General features: G+C 34.0%; 2 protein-coding genes across 2 annotated transcripts in view; both read left to right on the top strand.

Moving 5' to 3' along the window:
- The window catches only part of LOC141296278 (ubiquitin thioesterase zranb1-B-like), a 12,097-nt gene extending 8,399 nt beyond the window's left edge, over nt 1-3,698 (top strand). Inside the window, exons 5-6 of the mRNA XM_073827541.1 lie at nt 421-569; nt 3,678-3,698. Coding sequence (XP_073683642.1) covers nt 421-569; nt 3,678-3,698 — 170 coding nt within the window. The remainder of the gene's footprint in view (nt 1-420; nt 570-3,677) is intronic.
- LOC141295711 (ubiquitin thioesterase zranb1-B) lies at nt 190-22,566 on the top strand. Its single transcript, XM_073826974.1, has 10 exons — nt 190-569; nt 3,678-4,611; nt 7,510-7,697; nt 7,785-7,938; nt 9,542-9,613; nt 10,168-10,366; nt 13,470-13,590; nt 14,485-14,614; nt 16,633-16,862; nt 20,569-22,566. The coding sequence occupies exons 2-10, from the start codon at nt 3,789-3,791 to the stop codon at nt 20,785-20,787; spliced, it is 2,136 nt and encodes a 711-aa protein (XP_073683075.1). The 5' UTR covers nt 190-569; nt 3,678-3,788; the 3' UTR covers nt 20,788-22,566.

Genomic DNA, 22,566 nt, shown 5'->3' with positions numbered 1-22,566 from the left:
CTCCATTTTGGCTCCACTCCAGATTGAAACCTAATATTCCATCGCAGATATTCTGAGAGCCAACATGGCGGACCGAGAGCTACGGTTTCCAGATTGTTATTGCTTATGAAGGAAGTATGCCGTGAAGCCCTTTAACGAAAGAAATGCGCCCTCATTGGTTTCCACGGTGTTTACGGAGCGAGAGCCAATCATATGTGCCCGCTGATCCAGGTGATATCCCTCCTACCAGTATCTCCGGAGTAGGTTTATTTTGGTTTACCCCCCGCTCCTGTGCCGCCGCCATTAGAGCCAGTCACATCGGCAACAGAAATGGGAATTCCGGTGTTTAAAACACACTAAAACACGCTTTGATCCGAAGACCGCGGTGGTGCTTGGGGTTTCAGAGGAAGGGGGAGAAATAACATGGGTGTTCGGCCGCAGAATCCCTCGGCTGTCGCGGTAGATTGTCGGTGCTGAGCTGGATTTGGACCCGATCGGATTGGGTTTCGGTAGGACAGACGTTCGGTTTGCAGAAGGGCGAACTCGGGAACGGTAGTGTTTGCAAACTCAAGTGTGGAGGGCAAAGACAGGTAAGGGCCTTCATATTTCTGTGTTGGAAAAACAAATCACTGTAACAGTATATGCAACAGGGCAAATTATTGCACCTTATTTTTTAGTTTCATAAAATCCTCACGTATATATATTATAAATATTTATTTATGTTTTTAACTTATTTTTTTTTATTTTAAGGAAGTGAAAATGTCAATACACAGTGTACGATCTAAGCTGAACTAGCTGTATGTGTTTATTTACAGTGCAGATACAAACACCGGAGCTCTTTTATGGTGTTGTTGTAGTTCGGGTAAAATCGACACCTTGGTGTGGAATTCCGAAGCGAGCCGAAAGTGTTTACAATGTATCAGCACAGAGTTTGTGCTGGATACATTTGAGCTGTATACATTCAAACTTTATACATTGTAGCGGCGGAAATGCTTCTTGCATTCCATTTCCAGCCGTTATAGAAAAACTCCTCTCACCGTTATAGCAAGGTTTCCAGTCTTTTAAGAAGAGGTATGTGTCAACCTACTGAGATAACGAAACGGCATTTTTGCGGTGTCAGGGGCGCGTTCAGCAGTTTGACAGCTGGCTATCCAAGCTGACAGACTGTAACCCTTCAAAACAACTTTCATAAGACAAAACCTATATTTATAAATGTTTCATGTTTTTGAAATGTGAGGTATAAAAAGGATAGGATCAGATGGCAATACCATGGTACTGCGTGATTATCATATATGTACCAAAGGCTATGATACTTCAAAGTACAAGACATATGATGGTTTATTTTTGATTACTTTTAAAATTTGTCTTGTTTGTTTTATTCCATATATTACCAACCATAGTATTCTTTGACATACTTGACAAATGTCATGTAAAATCCGTCGTATAGCATATGTGAATCATTCAGTACCACACTATTACCATCTTTATAACATCACTGTACCATGTTACCGCCATAGTCAGGGAAATCTAGGCCATCGTGACAAAATCGTCTCTTTTTTTAAACAAATGTTAATAACCAAAATCTAGTCCAATAACCAAATGAGAGTGTAGGAATGTAGGTCAAAGGATGTGACCGTTTGCCCCAGTGAGCTGGATTCATCTCTGTCGTTGCCCACCTGTTTGGACTGTCAGGAATAATCCTGAACCATTTCTGGTTTAAAAAGCCTTAAATAAATGTATTTACTTTTTTATTACAGCAGCAAAGATCAAAGTCATTCCCAAAGAAAAGACTAAATGTGTCTGTTACTGTATAAAGACAGCACAGAATCGCTTATGCTATCAAGACTCATAAAGTCATTATGTTTTATGGTGATTTCAATGCTATGTTTATTTTTGTCAACCCTCTGCATCCATTAACCTGTGGTATCGGATGGTAATGCAATGGTATTTTTATATTTACCACAGTACTTAAGTGATCACAATATTTATATACTATATTTACCTGGTACTTTAGATTGCATTAAAATCTAAGTGACTACACTGAAAATCTGGAATTTGGCATTTCGACAATTATACCAAAGAAAATGGCAAATGTAAAAAACAGCCTGCACTACTTCTAGGTCACTAATCAAATGTAAGCAAATTTGTGACATCGACCATGTAACTCCTTTGTACAAAAGGTCCATTGAAGCACAAGATGCTCTTGGAACATTCTCAAACCTTTCTGCATTACGTGATCATCAGGTTTTTCCTCAATTTGTGGATTAAGTCAAATTGTAGCAAAAGGGGACAAGCCAAATAGTATGTAAAATTAAATTCAATAAAAGTTTTGAAATAAATTCAAGTTTGAGGTCAGTATGGCTAAAATAAAAAGATTAATATTGTGAAATATTTTTACAATTTAAAATGACTGTTTTCTATTTTAATATCTTTTAAAATGTAAGTTATTCCTGACGCAAGCTAAATTTTCAGCTTGATGCAAAGCTGAATTTTCAGCATCATTACTCTTCAGTGTAATTATTCTAATATGTTGATTTGCTGCTGAATTTTTTTTCTTGTAAAGAGCATTATATAGGAACAGATTACAAATGTTAATTTAATACATTCTTGCTGATTAAAAGTGTTTAATTTCGGGGGGGTTTAACAGTAGTGTATCTATTAAATTTTTAATTGCCATTATAATGATTATATATATATATATATATATATATATATATATATTATATGTCAATATATTGTGTCAATTTAATGCAATTAATAAATTATAAATAAAAAAATATTAAAAAAAAAAAGTTTTTTTAACAGTAAGATTTTTTTAAAGTTTTTTAAAAAAGTCTCTTTGCTCACCAAGCCCGCATTTATTTGATTCAAAGTACAGCAAAAACAGGACAATTATGAAATATTTTTACTATTTAAAATATTTTTAGTCTATTTGAATATATTTTTAAATGTAATTTATTCCTGTGATTTCAAAGCTGAATTTTCAGTATCATTACTCCAGTCACATGATCTTTCAGAAATCATTCTAATATTCTGATTTGCTGCTAAAAAAAAACATTATTATGATGTTGAAAACAGCTGAGTACAACTTTCAAAAGAACAGCTTTTATCCGAAATAGAAGTTATGTAACATTATAAATGTCTTAATCATCACTTTTGATCAATTTAAAGCATCCTTGCTAAATAAAAGTATTGATTTCTATAATTTTCCAAAAAAAATGTATTTTGAATGGTATAGTTTAAAGCTTTTTATTTCATATAAATGCTGATCTTTGGATCTTTAAATGAAAGAATCCTGAAAAAAAATGTACTCAGCTGTTTTAAATATTGATAATAGTAATAACAAAAAATGGTTCTTGAACAGCAAATCAGCATATTAGAATGATTTCTGAAGGACTGTGTGACACTAAAGACTGCAGAAATAATGCTGAAAATTTAGCTTTGATCACAGGAATAAATTACATTTGTAAACATATTTAAATAAAAAGCAGTTATTTTAAATAGTAAAATATTTCAACATTTTACTGTTTTTGCTGTACTTTAGATCAAATAATTACAGGCTTGGTAAACAGGAAGAGACTTAAAAAAAAAAAAAAAAAAACATTAAAAATTTTACTGTGCATCATTACTTATTATTGTCATTCAGTATAGTTCTATCCCTAACTAAACTAAACTTTGCCTGTCTGTGACTATTGCAGGAGAAACTGGAGGCGCTGTGACCGTGAGCGAGCAAAAGCAGGTGAAAAACGGAGGACTGGCGGGAGGGAGGGAGGGGGGGCGATCAGCTGCGGTGACCGGCGTGAGCGAGGATGACAGATTTTGGCTTGAAGTGGAGCTGCGAGTACTGCACCTACGAGAACTGGCCGTCCGCCATCAAATGCACCATGTGTCGGGCCCAAAGGCACAACGCGCCCATCATCACAGAGGAACCCTTCAAGAGCAGCTCCAGCCTGGACCCGCAGCTCTGCACCACCCAGCTCATCTGCCCCGACTCCAGCGCCCGACCTCGAGTCCGGATCGCCGATGAGCTGCCCGAGACCAGCAGCAAATGGTCCTGCCACATGTGCACCTATCTGAACTGGCCCCGCGCGATTCGCTGCACGCAGTGCCTCAGTCAGAGGCACCAGGGCTCCCAACACGCCCCGCTCAGTCCGTCTGAAGCCCCACAGACGTCGGATTCGGGGTCCAGACCTACTCCGGTCACCTCGGATCCGTGCGAGGAGTACAACGACCGAAATCGGCTCAACATGCACGCGCAACGTTGGCCGTGCTCGGCTTGCACCTATGAGAACTGGCCAAAGAGTTTGAGGTGTGTGGTTTGCGACCACCCTAAACCCAGCAGCTCGCCCGAGGCGCCTCAGCAGGATTCGGAAGCGGAGAGCGCCACGTCTCCATCGATAGTGAACGAGCAGGAGCGGGATAACCTAAGGACAGCGGGGGGAGGTGGGGTGAGCAGGGGCAGGCAGAGGAAACTCTCTCCCCCTACGTGTAAAGGGCAGGCGGAGGTGAAGATCGAGCTGGCGTCGGGAGCGGTGGGCAGCGATAACGAGCAGGAGGCGGACTTTAAAAAACTCAAACAGATCCGGAACAGGATGAGGAGAAGCGACTGGCTCTTCCTGAACGCCTGCGCTGGTGAGAAATGAACCCCATTAGTGCCAGATACAGTTTCCCCAAAATGTATTTGGACACTTAAAGCGCATTTTGAAAGTATCATTGCATTAGATTGAGTGTCTGTGTCTGCACTCAAGATGCTGCAGGAGCTTTTCTCCTCACTAACTCCACATCATTTTTGCTTAGTGTCTTTCAGTCAGCTGGTGTGTTGGTGATTTTTAGTGGATGCATTAAGTTAGTAGCAGAGTGCAGTTCATCACTTTAATTAAGAACTAAGAGTGGGCAATATGACACAAATCTTATATCACGATATGAGTAATTTTATTGAATCGATCACGATATAATTATTTGTGCTTTAAATAAGGTCTTTATGTACGACGACGTTTTAGTGCCATGTTAAAAAATAAAATAAAGGGATTAAAGTCTAAATATATTGAGAATAAGGCCGAAATGTTTCAGAGAATAATGTCTAAATGTTTAGAAATGTTTCGAGAATAAAATCAAAATTACGAGAATTAAATCATAGTAATTAAAGTTATAATATTTTGAGGGTATAGCCTGAGCATGCAAATTGCCCGGATTGGGAGCACTGGGAGAAGTTGACAGGCCATCGAAAAAGTTGAGAGTTTAAGTTTCGAGAATAAAGTTGAAACGTTTCGACTTTTTCGATGGCCTGACAGATTAAGGTCGAAACGTTTCGAGTATTAAAACGTAGCAATTGAGTTATAATATATTGAGAGCATAGCCTGCACATGCAAATGGCCCAGATTGGGAAATATTACGACTTTAATCTCATAATCTTCTATTTTTTTTTTTTTTTTTAACGTGGCACTAAAACGCAGACTTATTTACGATATCAAAATTTTTGATACCTTAGGAATTTCGTAATTTTTTTGTCACCAGTGTCAATATAAAACTAAACTAATACTAGACTAAATAAAAAAAGAAACTCAAGCTATCTTGTTAAACAAGTAAACAGTCAGAGATTAAATAAGAATAAGAAGCTAACTGCAAGCAATAGGATGAAAAATTACAGTAGAACAAATAAATAAGAAATGCTACATACATTGTATAAAGTAATCAAATGTATAACTATGTAAATTCAGCAACCTTTTTGATTAACATAAATGGGACTGCTGTCACTTTAAGAGTTGCCCGTATCCAATATACTGTTACACATGTATTTCTTTCTCAGCTGTTTGCTTTCACTTAATCATTTAAACCTAAATTATTGTGTTTAAGAGAATACTTGCAAAGATGGGCATTTTGACACATACGAGTGTGTATTTAAGCACTCAAGGCCAATAAAGCGGCAAAAATAATAAGCCTCTCAGACGGGGTGCGCATATAGCGAAATGAGTTCTTATCCGCTGCTGATTGCATTTTAAAGGCCTAAAATCACTGGAATGTTTAAAAACGTGTACTAAAGTTATGTATTCGTGACCTGCGATAGAGACAATAGTAAAACATCTCTACCAGTTGTCAAATTTCTACCGGTTAATCGTGTCTACCAGTATATCACCCACCCCTACCAAGAACATGTTTAGATACTTTTAAATTGTCACTATATATGTTAAACCCAACAAACATCTTTATGTGAAATGTTTTTGCTCCATACACTACCGTTCAAAAGTTTGGGGTTCGGTATGTTGTTTTTATTGCACAACAACGCTGCATTTATTTGATCAAAAATACAGTAAAAACTGTAATATCGTGAAATATTATTACTTTTAGGATAACTTTTATATTTAAATATATTTTAAAATTTAATTTATTTCTGTGATGCAAACCTGAATTTTCTGCATCATTACTCCAGTCTTCAGTGTCACATGATCCTTCAGAAATCATTCTGATATGCTGATTTGTTGACTTCTTCTTATTATTATTTTCAGTGTTAAAAATGTTGTGCTGCTTAATCATTTTATGGAAAAACATAATACCTTTTGTTCAGGATTCTTTGATGAATAGAAAGTTCAAAAGAAGAGCATTTTTAATGCATTTACTTTCGCTTTTGATAAATTAAACATGACCTTGCTGAATAAAAGTATTAATTTCTTTCAAAAAGAAATGATTGAACGGTAGTGCACATATACCTAAATTGATATAAAAATGAATATCATCCAGTGCATTGACATTATGGTAACACTTTACAACAAGATCTGATCTTAATGCATTAATGTAAACGGATACAATTTTTGAAAATAGCGAAATTAACATTATCTAAGATTAATTGATGCTTTAGGTTTACAATACGGTGTCATTTGTTAACATTAGTTAATGTATTAATTAACATGAACGAACAATGAACAATACATTTGTTACACTATTTATTAATCTGTGTTAATGTTCGTTATTCAAAATACAGTTGTTCATTGTTTGTTCATGTTAGTTCACAGAACATTAATGTTAACAAACACAACTTGTGGTTGTTGTTTTTTTAAATAATGCATTAGTAAATGCTGAAATTAAAAAGTTACTATTATGGTTAACCTTATTAAAAAGTGTTACAGAAATTATGAAGTGTGACTTCTGTACAATATCTACTCTCTTTGGCTCACTATTTGATCGGCATGTTTTACTGTGATGTGAAGCTGAAACCCAAAGCTGAATCTTTTGATATCAGCTGGTATCAAACCTTTATTTTCATCACTAAGCCTGTGGGAGATGGTTTGCATGCACATGGTTTGATGCCAACTGACAGATTTTGTCTCTTGGGCTCTGCTACTAGGGAACACTTCTGTTATCTATCTGCGTTCCTGTATGAAATCATTGATCTCTAAAACAGCGTCACTTTCTTCTGGGAAATACCTATAGCTCCTATAGGTCTGATGAGAATTGAATCTAAAATTTATACTGTAACTTCAAAGAGTTGTGAAAGAGGAAGTCAGCCCACTCACATGTAATGCATGCTTTTATCAGGTGTAGTGGAGGGGGATCTGGCCGCCGTGGAGGCGTACAAGTCATCCAGCGGTGACATAGCACGTCAGCTGACCGCAGACGAGGTGCGGATTCTCAATCGTCCGTCTGCGTTTGATGCTGGATTTACTCTGGTGCATCTGGCCATCCGCTTCCAAAGACAGGACATGCTTGCAGTGCTGCTTACGGAGGTCAGAGTTTCTACATGCATAAATGAACGGAATTTGTATCACAATGTGATATTGTAAAATTATTATATATTTGTGAATGTATTTCAGGTGTCTCAGCAGACGGCAAAGTGTATACCGGCTCTGGTGTGTCCTGAGTTAACAGAACAGATCCGCAGAGAGGTGGCAGCAGCACTTCACAGACGTAAAGGAGAGTTTCCCTGTTACTTCTTCACTGATCTCGTCACCTTCACATTGCCAGCAGGTGATCACTCACAATTTCTAAAGAGAAAAAAATTCCCTTTTTACTTCGGGATCTCATGCATTTAGACCACAAGAGTCACAAAGAGCTATTGCAAGTGAGATAATTGTCTGTGGTATTTTAACCAGGGTTATTACATTTAATGTCAAAAGTTTACACCCCCTTTCAGAATCTGTAAAATGTTAATTATTTTACCAAAATAAGAGGAATCTTGCAAAATGCATGTTATTGTTTATTTAGTACTGACCTGAATAAGATACTTTACATCTAAGATGTTTACATATAGTCCACAAGAGAAAATAATTTTATTAAAAAAAATTATAAAAAATTACCCCGTTCAAAAGTTTACATCCCCTTGATTCCTAGTACTGTGTTACCTGAATGATCCACAGCAGTGTTTTTTGTTTAGTTATAGTTGTTCATGAGTCTCTTGCCCGCTGTTCTTCAGAAAAAAAATTTCAGGTCCCACAGATTCTTTGGTTTCCAGCATTTTTGTGTATTTGAACACTTTCCAACAATGACTGTATGATTTTTCCACACTGAGGACAACTGAGGGATTCATATTTAACTATTACAGAAGGTTCAAATGTTCACTGATGCTCCAGAAGGAAAAAGCGGGGAAGAGCCAGGGGTGAAAACTTATGAATTTGAAGATCAGGGTAAATTTAACTTATTTTGTCTTCCAGGAAACATGAAAGTATCTTCTGTAGCCTCTGAAGGGCAGTACTAAATGGAAAAAAATATATATTTAGGCAAAATAAGAAATTTGTACACATTGTGTTCAAAAGTTTTCACCCCCAGCTCTTAATGCATTGTTTTTTCCTTTTAAATCATCAGTGAAAAAAAAAGAATTTGTGGGACCTGAAGTATTTTTCTGAAGAACAGCGGGCAGTTAAACTGTTCAGGACAAACAAGGGACTCATGAACAACTATATAATAAATATTTTATATATATATAATTGTATAAATATTTTGAATTAGTTTAGAATTATATTTATTTATGTTTTAATTTTAATTTAGTTTAAAGATTCATTATTTTTCATAATTTTAGTCATTTTTATTCTTTTTTTTATGTCTTTAATTTTGTATTAATTATTTTAATTCTGTTGTAGTTATTTTAGTTTATCATGGTAAACTAAATTAGAAATGCTTGACAAAATCCTTGACAAAAATGTGTTACCATTTGACCTTATTTTAGTTTAAAGGTTGTATCAGCGATTTCAAGCCTGAAACATAAAGTGTCACATTCAGCTTACCTTTCTTCACGATCCGCTCGCTGCCTGCCCCATAAATCGGCTATAAAAAAACGCGTCTCTGTGGTCAGCCTAGGATCCGAGATATGCCAAAAAAAACAATCGGTGCTACCAACCTTTCCACAGAAAAACAAACAGTGTTCCAACCAATCACCGTCAGGGGGTTGGTGTGGTGGACTTTCGTACTGGTGCAGGGATGTGACCCTCATGAAAGTGGGTACAAATAAATAAATAGCTTGTGAAATGTGTATATATATTTATGTAAAATTTACCAAAACTACATGTTATATATGCCTTGAAACGAAAACTGTGTAGAAGTGGAAGAAAAATAAACAATTTTTGTTCTTTTGTAGATATTGAAGACCTTCCCCCAAATGTTCAAGAGAAACTGTTCGATGAAGTCCTGGATCGGGATGTACAAAAAGGTTACTCTTTCTGCATTTATTTTATACTTCAAGCCATAAAATAATGGGCAGCACATGAAAAACATTTAGCTCACAAACTAGTTTTACTTCAGGATTATTATTGTTTTGATTCTAAACTCGACAGCACAACGCTGACCTTGTTTGCTATAAACCTGTATTTAATGCATAGGGGTCGTATTGTCTTTCACCTGCTACCAAGTTAACATTGAAATTGTCAAGATTAGGGACACAGCCTTTGAACATCAACATCAAAAGATATTGGAGGTCTTTTGTCCCACCTTTTAAAAATTAATCAGCTTATTTGATTTTGTTGTCCTAATTATCCACAACTATACAGCTAGTTGAATTTTTATTTGCGTTAAGTATCAGAACAAACTTGCAGCCTGTTTTTGAGCGACTCGTGACCCACCAGTCGAAGAAACGGATCTAGAAAATGCCTTAGCTGGTCTATTTCGGCTGTATCCCTGAAGAGCAGCGTGCAGCTAGCAGTAAGAAAATTCATCACTGGATGTGCAAAGAAACGCATTGAGGAACTGATTTATTCTCATGTTCAGAGCTGGAAGAGGAGTCTCCCATCATTAACTGGTCTCTGGAGCTGGGCACGCGCCTGGACAGTCGGCTCTATGCTCTATGGAACCGAACCGCTGGAGATTGCCTTCTGGATTCAGTGTTACAGGCCACATGGGGAATTTACGACAAAGACTCTGTCCTGAGAAAAAGCCTCAACGACAGCTTACACGACTGCTCTCACTGGTAAGCCTGGAAATTAGTAGAATAACACTTACATTTTGAGAAATATAATGGTTATATGATTAGGTTTTATTTTTGTATTTTCTACTTCAATTTAGGTTAACATTTTAGTATTTTGTTGTGGGGTTTTGTATTTTTTATTGTTTATCATGTGAAATGCTGCCTTAATTCTTCATTATTAATGTTTTCACAAATTAAGGCCTTAAAAGGCTTAAATTGGAGCAGAAAGCCTTAAAGACATGACATTAAATGTTGCATGCACTAGAAAAAAAAGTATATCTTCCTCAATATTTGTAATTTGTTTTAAGATACAAATATTGAAACATTAAATTAAGATGCTTTTTCTTGAGATGCAAATTTAAAATATTAAGTCTTGGTTTTCAGAGAAACTAAACAAAATTAAATGAGTTTATGCTTAAAATGATGATCTTTCAATGGGGCACCGAAACTATTTTTTTTTTTCTTTTAATTAAGTTGACTTGTCTGGCCATTGGCAGATGTTCCTGTTGTAATCATAAACTCACTTCATTTTGATCAATTTCTCAGAAAACAAGACCACTTCATTTGATTCTCAAATAAATGTGTCTTGATTTAAAGAATCTTTAAACATTTGAACTGGAAAACAAGACAGAAACATTTAGGAACATCACTTAGTAAGATCTAAAGTTACAGTAAAAGTTATTTCCATATAATTCACTGTTTGGGAAAGCAGAGGTATTTCTTTTTTTTTTTTTCTTTTTTTTTTTTTGTAAAATCAGGGTTTCCGCGGGGTCTTAAGTCTAAAATTTAAAAATCTAAATTTTAGGCCTTAAAAAGTCTTAAATTCGCTGTTCTAGGTCTTAAATAATTTTCCACAAGTCTTATTTTTCCGATGTCCATGTAACGCTACCTCTAATGCTCATTTAAATTCTCTTTTTGTTGTTTCCGTGGTGTTGTAGTTCTTTATTTCACAATTCCAAATATAATTTGCTGTATTTAAACTACAAATGAGACCAGCATGCAATAGCCAATCAGCTTTCTGTTATTGGCGCGAGTCTCTCTCGGATTGTACCGCAGAAGTAAAATGGATTTAACTTTTTAGCTATGGGGAAGTGCAAGTTTAGCGATACTCAGCTTGAAAAAACTGAATATAGGGCTTGGCTAAGGCCAGTTGCTAACAACTAGATTTTTCTCTCCCTCTGTGGAAGTTACTGCGTCTTCAGAATCGCAGTAGCAGAATACAGGTCAAACGACCTTTTTCTGTATATAATGTTCTCAATAATAATAATAAATATAGGTCGAGCTAGCTGACCGCCAGCCTTCGAAATACTTTTAAAATGTTTTTTTTTTTTTACTTGCCCGACCGAACAAACCGCCTGATTAAAACTGAAGCGACAAAAACAACTAGCGAAGCATCGAAAGGCAAGAAAGATTCATATTTTAATACATTCAGCGTAAACAGAAATTGATAATGGATAGTGTATTTCTGGTCTATTTGTGACATACTTTAAAACAAATGAATGTAACAGCACTCTAAAGAAACACACTGAGGTAAAAATTTCAAATGTATAGTTTATTTATAACATGATGTAGTTCAGTAATATACCAAGTGAGCTTTTTGCTGAAAATTCTCACAATTACAAATGTTACATTAATTTTAGCTCAATAAAAAATTAGTTAGTCAAGTAGTTACTTACATATTAGACAATATGCAACATTAGCAGAAGCATTCTCCTAGCAACGTTTTGCTATGATTCAGCGTTTTGATCGAATCAGTCGAAATAACTCGCTCATAAAGTGACTTACCGCCACCTGCTGGTAATTTAGTGTGTTTAAAAGTATGCCTCCACACCCAACATTTCTAATTTACATATTTATAAATCAATAAATGTATTTAAAACATTAATCTCACTTTTAATTTTGCAGTGTAAATGATGTAATCTCACTGCTAACAGCCATTTAGAATTTATTGATAAACTCATAAAATAAATTTCAAAGGTAATGCATACATTTCAAAAGTAAAAAAAAAGGCCTTTATAAAGGTAAATCAAATATGCAGATTTAAGATGTAAAAGCTAATAGAGCACTGATGAAAATATTGCTTCAGATTTTTTTTTTTTTTACGTCAGATATTTCTAGTGGTACTTTTATGGGGATATTTTGTGTGGAATAGTATCTGCTGATATGAAAAGTTCACTGTATATCGTAGTAATAAATTTAATTTATGACAGCCATGAAATTGTGTTTACTTTTTACATTAAACACATTAAATATTACATGTATGCATGTAATATAATATCTATTTCCATTACAGGTTTCGGTCTTAAATTTCATATAAGGTGGTATTAAAAAGGTCTTAAAAAGTCTTAAATTTCACTTGTTCATATCTGCAGAAACCCTGAAAATAAATTAAAAAGTAATCGAGATCTGGTAGAAACTGCATTACCAAACTTTGATGTGTTGCTCTGGACCACAAAACCAGTCTTAAGTATCATGGGTATATTTGCAGCAATAGCCAAAAATACATTGTATGGGTATAAATTATACATTTTTCATTGATGATTTTTAAGTAATTAGGATATTAAGTAAAGTTCATGTTCATGAAGGTATTCTGTATGTTTACTACCGTAAATGTATTAAAACTTAATTTTTGATTAGTAGTATGCATTGCTAAGAACTTCATTTGGACAACTTTAAAGGTGATTTTCTCAATGTTTTTTTTTCTTTTCTTTTTTTGCACCCTCAGATTCCAGATTTTCAAATAGTTGTATCTCAGCCAAATATTGTCCTTTTTCTAACAAACATCAATGGAAATTGGAAGAAAATCAGTCTTATGACTGGTTTTGTGGTCCAGGGTCACATTTACATTTAGAGACCATATTGATGTATTGTTTTTCATTAAGTTTTTCCTTGAAATTTCATTACTTGGGTCTTAAAAAAGAATGTCTTAAAGTCTTAAGTTTACCTTAAAACCTGCCGAAACCCTGTTTTAGTTAACTACCCAGAACACGGCTCATGTTTTCTAGCAAGTCTAGTCCTTGTAATCTTTATCTAATTGCAACTGTTTATTCATAATCAATGTAATTCCATCTGTGGATTTTAATCACTGATATAATGTGTTTTCCAGGTTCTACACACGCTGGAAAGAGTGGGAGTCCTGGTATTCCCAGAGCTTTGGTTTGCATTTCTCTTTACGGGAGGAGCAGTGGCAGGAGGACTGGGCGTTTATATTGTCATTAGCGAGTCAGGTAAGCAACCACATGAAAAAGCATTAATATTTCACCACCTACTGAGATACCTGCAGTTGAGTCATACAGAAACATGCATGCACACACACATCCCACCCGATAGGATGAGGACTGGACAGATGTCTGAGCAATGAGCACTTTATATACACAGCAAAAAATGCTTTTCTTAGATTTTTTTTCTTGTTTCCAGCCAATATATCTAAAAATTCTTAAATCAAGAAGGATTTTCTAGACGAGTAAAAATTGTCTTGTTTTCAAAGTGCATTTTTGCTTGAAACAAGTAAAATAATCTACCAATTTTACTTGTTCTAAGCAAAAACTTACTTAATTTTGACTTTTTTTTTCTAAAAACAAAAAAATTATTTTTACTTGTGTAGAAAATCCTTCTTGATTCAAGGATTTTTAGATATTTTAGCTGGAAACAAGACAAAAAATCTAAGTAAGAAAATCATTTTTTGCAGTGTAGCACTCTTTCCGTCAGTTGGATGTTTCCATACTGCTCTGTGGAAGGTTTTGTCAGGTTCATTGTGCTTAAAGTCCAAACTGAACATATTTACTTATTGTGAAAGATTCATCAAATGTTATTTCAAAGAAACAAAATGTTTTTCTTCATAAGCTTTCAATAAGATGTAAATCACTCACTGCAGCTCTAAACAGTTTTCCTTTTTTGGCGGCTTTAAATAGATTGTTGAAAATCAGTATGTCAAAATATGTCTGATGACTATAAAATGGATTGTATATGCTGTTTCATGTTACTTTTTTATTTTATAAAGAAATACTCAGATGAGTTTGGGAAACACAGCACTGAGGTTTTCCTAGTAAAACAAATAAGTTGTTTAACATTTTATTGTGGTTTTCTTGCTCTCTCTGTATTCTTGCATCGTCTTCTTGCAGCCGGGTGCGAGTTTAGAGCAGACGCATGTGTTTGTCTTGGCACACATCCTTCGGAGGCCTATCATAGTGTATGGTGTGAAATATTACAAGAGCTTCAGAGGAGAGACACTGGGATACACACGCTTTCAGGGTGAGCTGTGTTTAAGCACACTACGCTAGTGTGTAGAAACTTCAATTTCATTTGGTTTGCTCATTTTGCAATGGCTATTTGTCATATCTAGAAAGACTATTGGCCTATGATCACTATCTATATATAAATATAGATAGATATTGATATACCACTGTTTAAAAGTCTGTAAGATTTAGTGTGTGCATATATATATATATATATATATATATATATATATATATATATATATATATATATATATATATATATATATATATAGTATTTTCTATTTGAATATATTTTAAAATGTCATTTATTCCTGTTTTTAGCATCTTTACTCCAGTCAAAGATCCTTAAGAAATAGTCTGATATGCAGCTCAAAAACATTTATTATTATTATTATTATTATTATTATTATTATTATTATGTTGAAAACATTAGAATTTAGTAGAATTTTCAGAAGAACAGCATTTATCTGAAATAGAAATATTTTGTAATATTATAAATGTTTTGATCAATTTAAAGCATCCTTGCTAATTAAAAGTATTAATTCCTATCATTTCTTTTCCCCAAAAAATTATGACTTGAAGCTTTAAAATGCTATTGTGTATAATGTTACAAAAGCTTTTTAATTAAGATAAATGCTGATCTTTGGATCTTTCTATTCATCAAAGAATTCTGAAAAAATGTACTACTACTACTATTAATAATAAAATGTTTATTAAACAGCAAATTACATTTTAAAAATATCAATTGTCATTTTTAATTGTGATATTTCACAATATTATTTTTTTACTTTAATTGTACTGACCCCAAACTTTAATTTAACTACTTTAATTAAAAATGCATTTTAGATGTATATAATAACCTTTTGTCTCCTTTTGCTATAATTCAATTTAATATTTCATAAAATATAAATATTATATTATATTACATTATTATATTATTAAATACTATTGATACATATTTCAAAATTGTACTGTTTTTGCTGTACTTTGAATTAAATAAATGCAGGCTTGGTGAGCAGAAGAGACTTCTTTACAAAACATTAAAATCTTTTAACTGGTAGTGTAAATAAAAAGAGGGTCAAGTTTAATATATTTATTTATGTATTTATTGTTTGTATTACATTTTTTTTGTTCTTTTGAACTTTTTAGTCATCAAATAATCCTGAAAAAACTCACTGTTTCCACAAAAATATTAAGCAGCATAACTGTTTTCAACATGATGATAAAAATGTTTCTTGAGCAGCAAATCAGCATTTCAAAATGATTTCTAAAGGATCATGTGACACTAAAGACTGGAGTAATGATGCTGAAAATTCAGCTTTGAATCACTGGAACATATTATATTTGAAAAATATATTCAAATAGAACATTAATTCTTTTAAATTGTAACAACAGAATATTACAGTTTTTACTCTATTTTTGATCAAATAATGCTGCTCCTCTACTTTTGAACAGAAGAGACTTCTTTCAAATAATAAAAAACTTACAAAATCCCAAACTTTTAAGTATTAGTGTATATATACAAATTTTATATATAATTTATATATTCATATATGTATAAACACAATGTTTCTATACAAGGAAGGTTTACTCAAAAAGGCTGTTTTAGACTTCTGTGAATCATAAAACAGGTGCAGTTGTCAGCGACAAAAAATCTAAATCTAAAAAGTCAACAAATGTCCAAATCTCTTTCGAATAATTGACTTGGCAGAGGTGTTGATCTAATTACAAAGAGCTTGTCACTGCACATATCTGGCGATTATATTCACTTTATCAGTATTTACAGTGATGATTAGTGTAAGTACATTAGCATTATTCTCTGGGCTGTTTGGCCACGTCGACCGAGAAATGTGTGATCTATTATATCTGCCGCTGACAGGCTGTTATTACTACTGTAATGACGAAACAGCCAGCAGAAACAATCCATATATCTCTGTCAACACTCGGCTGACTTCAAACACAGTGTTGGTTTTTGGGGTCAGTCACACAGAGTTTCTGTAATTACTGTTTGCTTTGGCTGTTATCTCATAGGTGTATACCTGCCTCTGTTATGGGAGCAGAGTTTCTGCTGGAAGAGCCCTATCGCCCTGGGTTACACACGCGGACACTTTTCTGCCTTGGTTGCCATGGAGAACGATGGCTATGATAATCGAGGCGCGGGCGCCAACTTGAACACAGACGATGATGTCACGGTCACTTTCCTGCCGCTGGTTGACAGCGAACGAAAGCTGTTGCACATTCACTTTCTGTCAGCACAAGAGGTGAGACATACAAAACACTCTGAGCATGAATTTATATGGGGATTTAAAGCCTGTTCTCACTATGTCTGAATTTTCAGTGTGGAAAAAATATGCAAAAAGATTGAAGAGTCTTTTTCAGTTTATTTAAGGCAAGACATCGCAGGTGAATAATGTAAAACATTTAACTAATAGTATTTTGCCCAGTTGATTAATCACAGTACATTAAGACAACTGTTTTGCATTACAAGTTTACTAAATTATTATGTTTAAATATGTGCTCATTTACATGCATTTCCATAACAGAAATCTGAATCTTGAATATAAGTCAGGTTAGAGTCATATTAGAGTTAAAGGTTTTTAGAGAGGGAATATTGTGGATATCCCCTCTTTATTTCTCCAAAAATCTAAAAAAAAAAAAAAAAAACTGTCAACATGTAGAAAAAAATGCACATTTTTACCATGTTTTTAGGAATAAAATGTTATATAAATCATGTGAATGATAAATAAACAAACCCTTCTGTCAAGTTTATTGTAAGAGATTTCAGTGAAATGAAGAAAACTATGGAAGCCCATTTTCGCCACTAAATTAAATTTTTTTTAAAGTTTATTGTGACTTATCTCACAATTCTGACTTTTTTTCCTCAGAATTTCATGATATAAAAAAATGCAGTTCTGACTTTTTTCTCAGGTATGTGAGATATAAACTCAAAATTGCGAGTTATAAAGTCAGAATTTTGAGATCGCAATTCTGTAAATCTCTTTTTCTCCTCAGAACTAGATTTTATAACTCGCAATTCTGACTTTATATCTAGCTATTCTGACTTTATAACTTGCAATTGTGTGTTTATATCTTGCAGTTCTGAAAAAAGTGAGAATTGTGAGTTTATATAATGCAATTCTGAGGAAAAAAGTGAGAATTGTGAGATGTAAACTCGCAATTGTGAGAAAAAAAAGTTGTGAGATAAAGTCACAATTAAATTTATTCAGTGGTGAAAATGGGCTTCCATACAAAACAGTTAATATAGTTATCTAAACTGAAAGCTAAAATTATTAAAAAACAAAAAACAACGTTTTGTTAGTTTAAATAAATTATAACTGAAATAAAATAAAATATAAAAACTTCTTATTTTAATTTAATTTAAGTTTATATACTAAAATAACTCAAACTGAAATAAAGATTAATAAAAATGTTATGGACAAATTAAAAAAAAACTATGTAAAATGACAAAAATGCACAACAAAATTCCTAAAACTAAAAAAAAACTTAATTTAATATAAAACATAATTCACAATATAAATAAAAATGATAACAGTACCTATGTGATACTAAAACAGCACTGATATTACCTGAAATATACAAAGGTAACTAGATAAAGTATAATAAAACAAACACTTAAATGTGTATTTTGGATATATTTTTTTTCAACTAGTCTGAAAGAAAACAAGCTATGGAAGAAAAGCAGCCCAAAATCTCTAAATTAACCAGTGCATGAAAAAACAATGGTCTTACCTGTAGTATCTTGCCTTAAAAGTGTAGTTCACCCAAAAATTAAAATTACTATTATATATATTAATAAATGTTCTGGCTCCTTCAAGCTATATAATGGCAGTGAATGGGTGTTGAGTTGTAGTAGTCCAATAAAGTGCATCTATCCATCATAAAAGTACTCCACACTGCTCTTCAGGGGATGAGGGGGTTAATAAAGGCCTTCTGAAGTGAATCAAAGTGTTTGTGTAAAAAAAAAATACATATTTAAAACTTTATAAACTGTAAACGAGAGAGTGGCATTCCAGCGAATGACGTGGGATGTAGGCACAGCATAAGCTCCAGTGAGAACTGACGAATGCCGAAGCGCAGAGGAGAGAGCAAAACAAAACCCCCGTCATGTATAAGACACATAAAATGAGGATTTTGTTTTATGAAAACTGTAAGAGGATTTCAGTATAAGCCAAGAGGAGATTGGTTTTCCTTTGCTAAACAAAAAAAACTTTGCTTCTGTAAAGAAAACTTAGTTTTCACAAGACTAGCCCTAGGCCTTACGTTATCCGCTGGAATAGTGAATGTGCATATGACAGTTAGCAGAAGCTAAAGGTTTATGAAGTTTTCAATATTGATATTTTTCTTACACAAACACTTTGATTTAGAATTGATTGGACTTCTATTGGACTATTAAATATCAACACCCATTCACTGCCATTATGAACCTTGGAAGAGCTTTTAATATGACTCCAACTGTATTCTGCTGAAAGAAGAAAGCCATGTATACCTAGGATGTATTGAGGGTAAATAAATCATGGGGTAATTAATTTTTTGGGTGAATTTAAATAAGCAGTGTATGTATTTTTTTTTATGTCAAAAAATCATTCTAGTATTTGAATATACTTTATATACTAAAGGTTTCAAAATACAATTTTTTTTTTTTTTTTTTTTTTTGCTGACAAGAAAAAAATTTATTAGTTTAACTGTTTTTATCGCCACCTTCTGGTATTGAATGGAAAATACATGTTTTTGGAAGCTGTTATTGATACACAGTTGAGGTCAAATGTTTACACCTTGCAGTATCTGTAAAATAATTATTTTACCAGAATAAGAGGGGTTATACAAAATGCATGCTATTTTTTTTTCTTTTTTTTTTAAGTACTGACCTGAATAAGATATTTCACATAAAAGACGTTTACATGTAGTTTACAGGAGAAAATAAAAATTACCCCATTCAAAAGTTTCCATACGCTTGATTCTTAATACTGTTGTTACCTGAATGATCCACAGCTGTGTTTTTTTTTTAAGTGATTGTTGTTCATCAGTTTCTTGTTTGTTCTGAACAGTTAAACTGCCTGTTGTTCTTCAGAAAAATCCTTCAGGTCCCACAAATTCCAACAATGACTGTTTGATTTAGAGATCCATCTTTTCACACTGAGGACAAGTGAGGGACTCATATGCAACTATTACAGCAGGTTCAAACACTTGCTGATGCTTCAGAAGGAAGCACGATGAATTAAGAGCTTGGGGGTGAAAACTTTTGAACAGATGAAGATGTGTACTTTTTTTTTTTTTTTTTGCCTATATATATATATATATATATATATATATATATATATATATATATATATATATAGAATTTTTTTTTTTTTTTTTTTTTTCCATTTAGTACTGCCCTTCAGAAGCTACAAAAGATACCTACATGTTTTCCAGAAGACAAAAGTAAAATTTACCCTGATCTTCAAATTCCAAAAGTTTTCACCCCTGGCTATTAATGCATCGTTTTTCCTTCTGAAGCATCAGTGAGTGTTTGAACCTTCTGTAATAGTTGCATATGAGTCCCTCACTTGTCCTCAGTGTGAAAAGATGGATCTCAAAATCATACAGTCATTGTTGGAAAGGGTTCAAATACACAAAAATGATGGAAAACCAAAGAATTTGTGAGACCTGGAGGATTTTTTTTAACTGTTCAGGACAAACAAGTGACTCATGAACAACTCGTGAACAAAAAAATACAGCTCATTCAGGTAACAACACAGTATTAAGAATGAAGCATATGTAAACTTTTGAACTGTATATTTTTTATAAATTCAACTATTATTTTTTCGTATGGACTATATGTAAATGTCCGTTCCATGAAATATCTTATTCAGGTCAGTACTAAATAAAAATTAACATGCATTTTGTATGAAACTTTTGACCTCAACTATACCTTGACGTATTCTCTGGTTACTCTGTGTCCGTCAGATGGGCACTGAGGAGCAGCAGGAGCGGATGCTGAGGCAGTGGATGGACTGCTGTGTTACGGAGGGCGGGGTTTTGGTGGCCATGCAGAAGAGCTCAAGGAGGCGGAACCACCCGCTTGTCACTCAAATGGTGGAGAAGTGGCTGGACGGTTACCGGCAGCTTGCCGCTTGTCCGACTCTTTCTGACGGGGAGGAAGAAGAGGAGGACGAAGACGAGTGAAGAACCACCGGCGTCACTTTAACACTACAACACAGCCCTCTCGCTACTCCCCACATACAGAAACACACAAACACATACCCCTAGCCCTGACCGAACAACAAACCCGAGCTTTCCTTTTTGGTTTTTGTCCCTAATACGACAAATGGGTTTGTTGCAAAATAAAGGAATGCAATCATGATTGTATTTGTCTTTACAGAGTATGTTTTCGTTTGTGTTTTGTTTTTAATTTGCTGTTGCAATGCTTGTAGTGATTTCAGAAAATGAGGAACGGGAGAGAAAAAGATATTTAAATAGGTAAATTGCAGCAATTTAAGCACCCTTTTTAAAACGTCCGGTTCAGTTTGTAACAGAACCGACGGAGATGTCTATTTCTATTTGTGTAGCTTGACTCTAGACTGAGATTACTAAAACATAATTCACTACACACGAGCATTATCTACGAATCACACGTATGACTGTCACGATCGCTTTTCTAAATAAAGCTGTCGTTTCTCACCTGGTTGTTACGAGGAGAACGCAAGTGGACATTTTAACTCGATTTCTAACAGATTTTCTGTATTTATCTGAATAATAGTTTGTGAGCCATAGAAATGAATACTTTTCCACTCACACTGTCGTCTCTTGTCGTCCCATCCTTGAACTGCACTGCAAACGTGAACGCTGCAAAGAAAAAGAGGCATGTGTGAGTTTACCGAGATTTCATGAACATTATTTCAGCTCTTCTTTCAATGTGGTCCGTTCACTCTTTCAGTTGTGTATTTGTGTGTGTCGTTTGTCTTTTGTAAACAGATTTTTCAGTGCACGTCTTTCCACTCGGTTTCCAAACCTCTGTCATCGCATTCAAAGACTTGATGTAGACCAAAGTGATCATTACGAGAGACCTGTGGAGTGTTTTTGCAGTGCTAATATAACCGGTTAACTGGCTTTGTTTTTTCCCGTTCTCATCTCATCACCTCCTGTATTTGTGTCCTCACGTCCTCATGTTTTATTTTCTTTTTTTAAATTATGTGATAGTTCTGCTACACTATGGTATATTTGATATATAAGGTGGAGACCAAACTTGGTGATATTGAAGACCTAAGTGTTTTGAATGTCCAACTATGAAACTATTATAAAACTTCGAAACAAAACAAAAAGTGTGATTTCCTACATGCAGACTACACATTGCTATATCTTGTGTATTTGCTGTTTAAAGTGTAATGTTTTTAGACTACACATTAACCCTGAAAGATTATATTGGAAAACCAATACAGGCATGTCAAACAATGTGCTGCTAGAATGTCATGGTGAGTTGTTTAGCAACACAGAACCTGCTAAAACAATGCATGCATGCTTCATTAACTAGTGTACAGGGTTTCCGCATTTGACCAGTGAGTTTCTAGTACTTTTTTCAGTCAATGTGGATTTAAAAAATACTAACTGGGGCAGATTTCAATTTATATGTCAGTTATCTGTGTAAATGTAAATTGTAATTATTACATAATGTACGAATATGGCCTGTATAACCAAAAAAGGTTTGAATTGGACACAATGCAATATCTAGCCAGTGAAATATTTTCAGCAGAGAATAAGCATGACTAGAAAAATGTATATTACTTTTTTTTTTTTTACAGAATTTCCCCAGGTCTGAAAATCACAATTTTAAAGTTCTTTAATAATGCTTTTTTTATTTCTGGGAATCAACTGTAAAGTCATAAAAGCTGCAGAATCTGTATGTAAACCTTTCGCCCTCAAGCAAAATTCCTATTAAAATGACTCTGTAGAAAGTATGACTGCACC

Source organism: Garra rufa, chromosome 21 (assembly GCF_049309525.1).
Source record: "Garra rufa chromosome 21, GarRuf1.0, whole genome shotgun sequence".
NCBI lineage: Eukaryota > Metazoa > Chordata > Actinopteri > Cypriniformes > Cyprinidae > Garra > Garra rufa.
The sequence above is the reverse complement of the archived record's forward strand: the minus strand, read 5'-3'. Positions and strand labels throughout refer to the sequence as shown.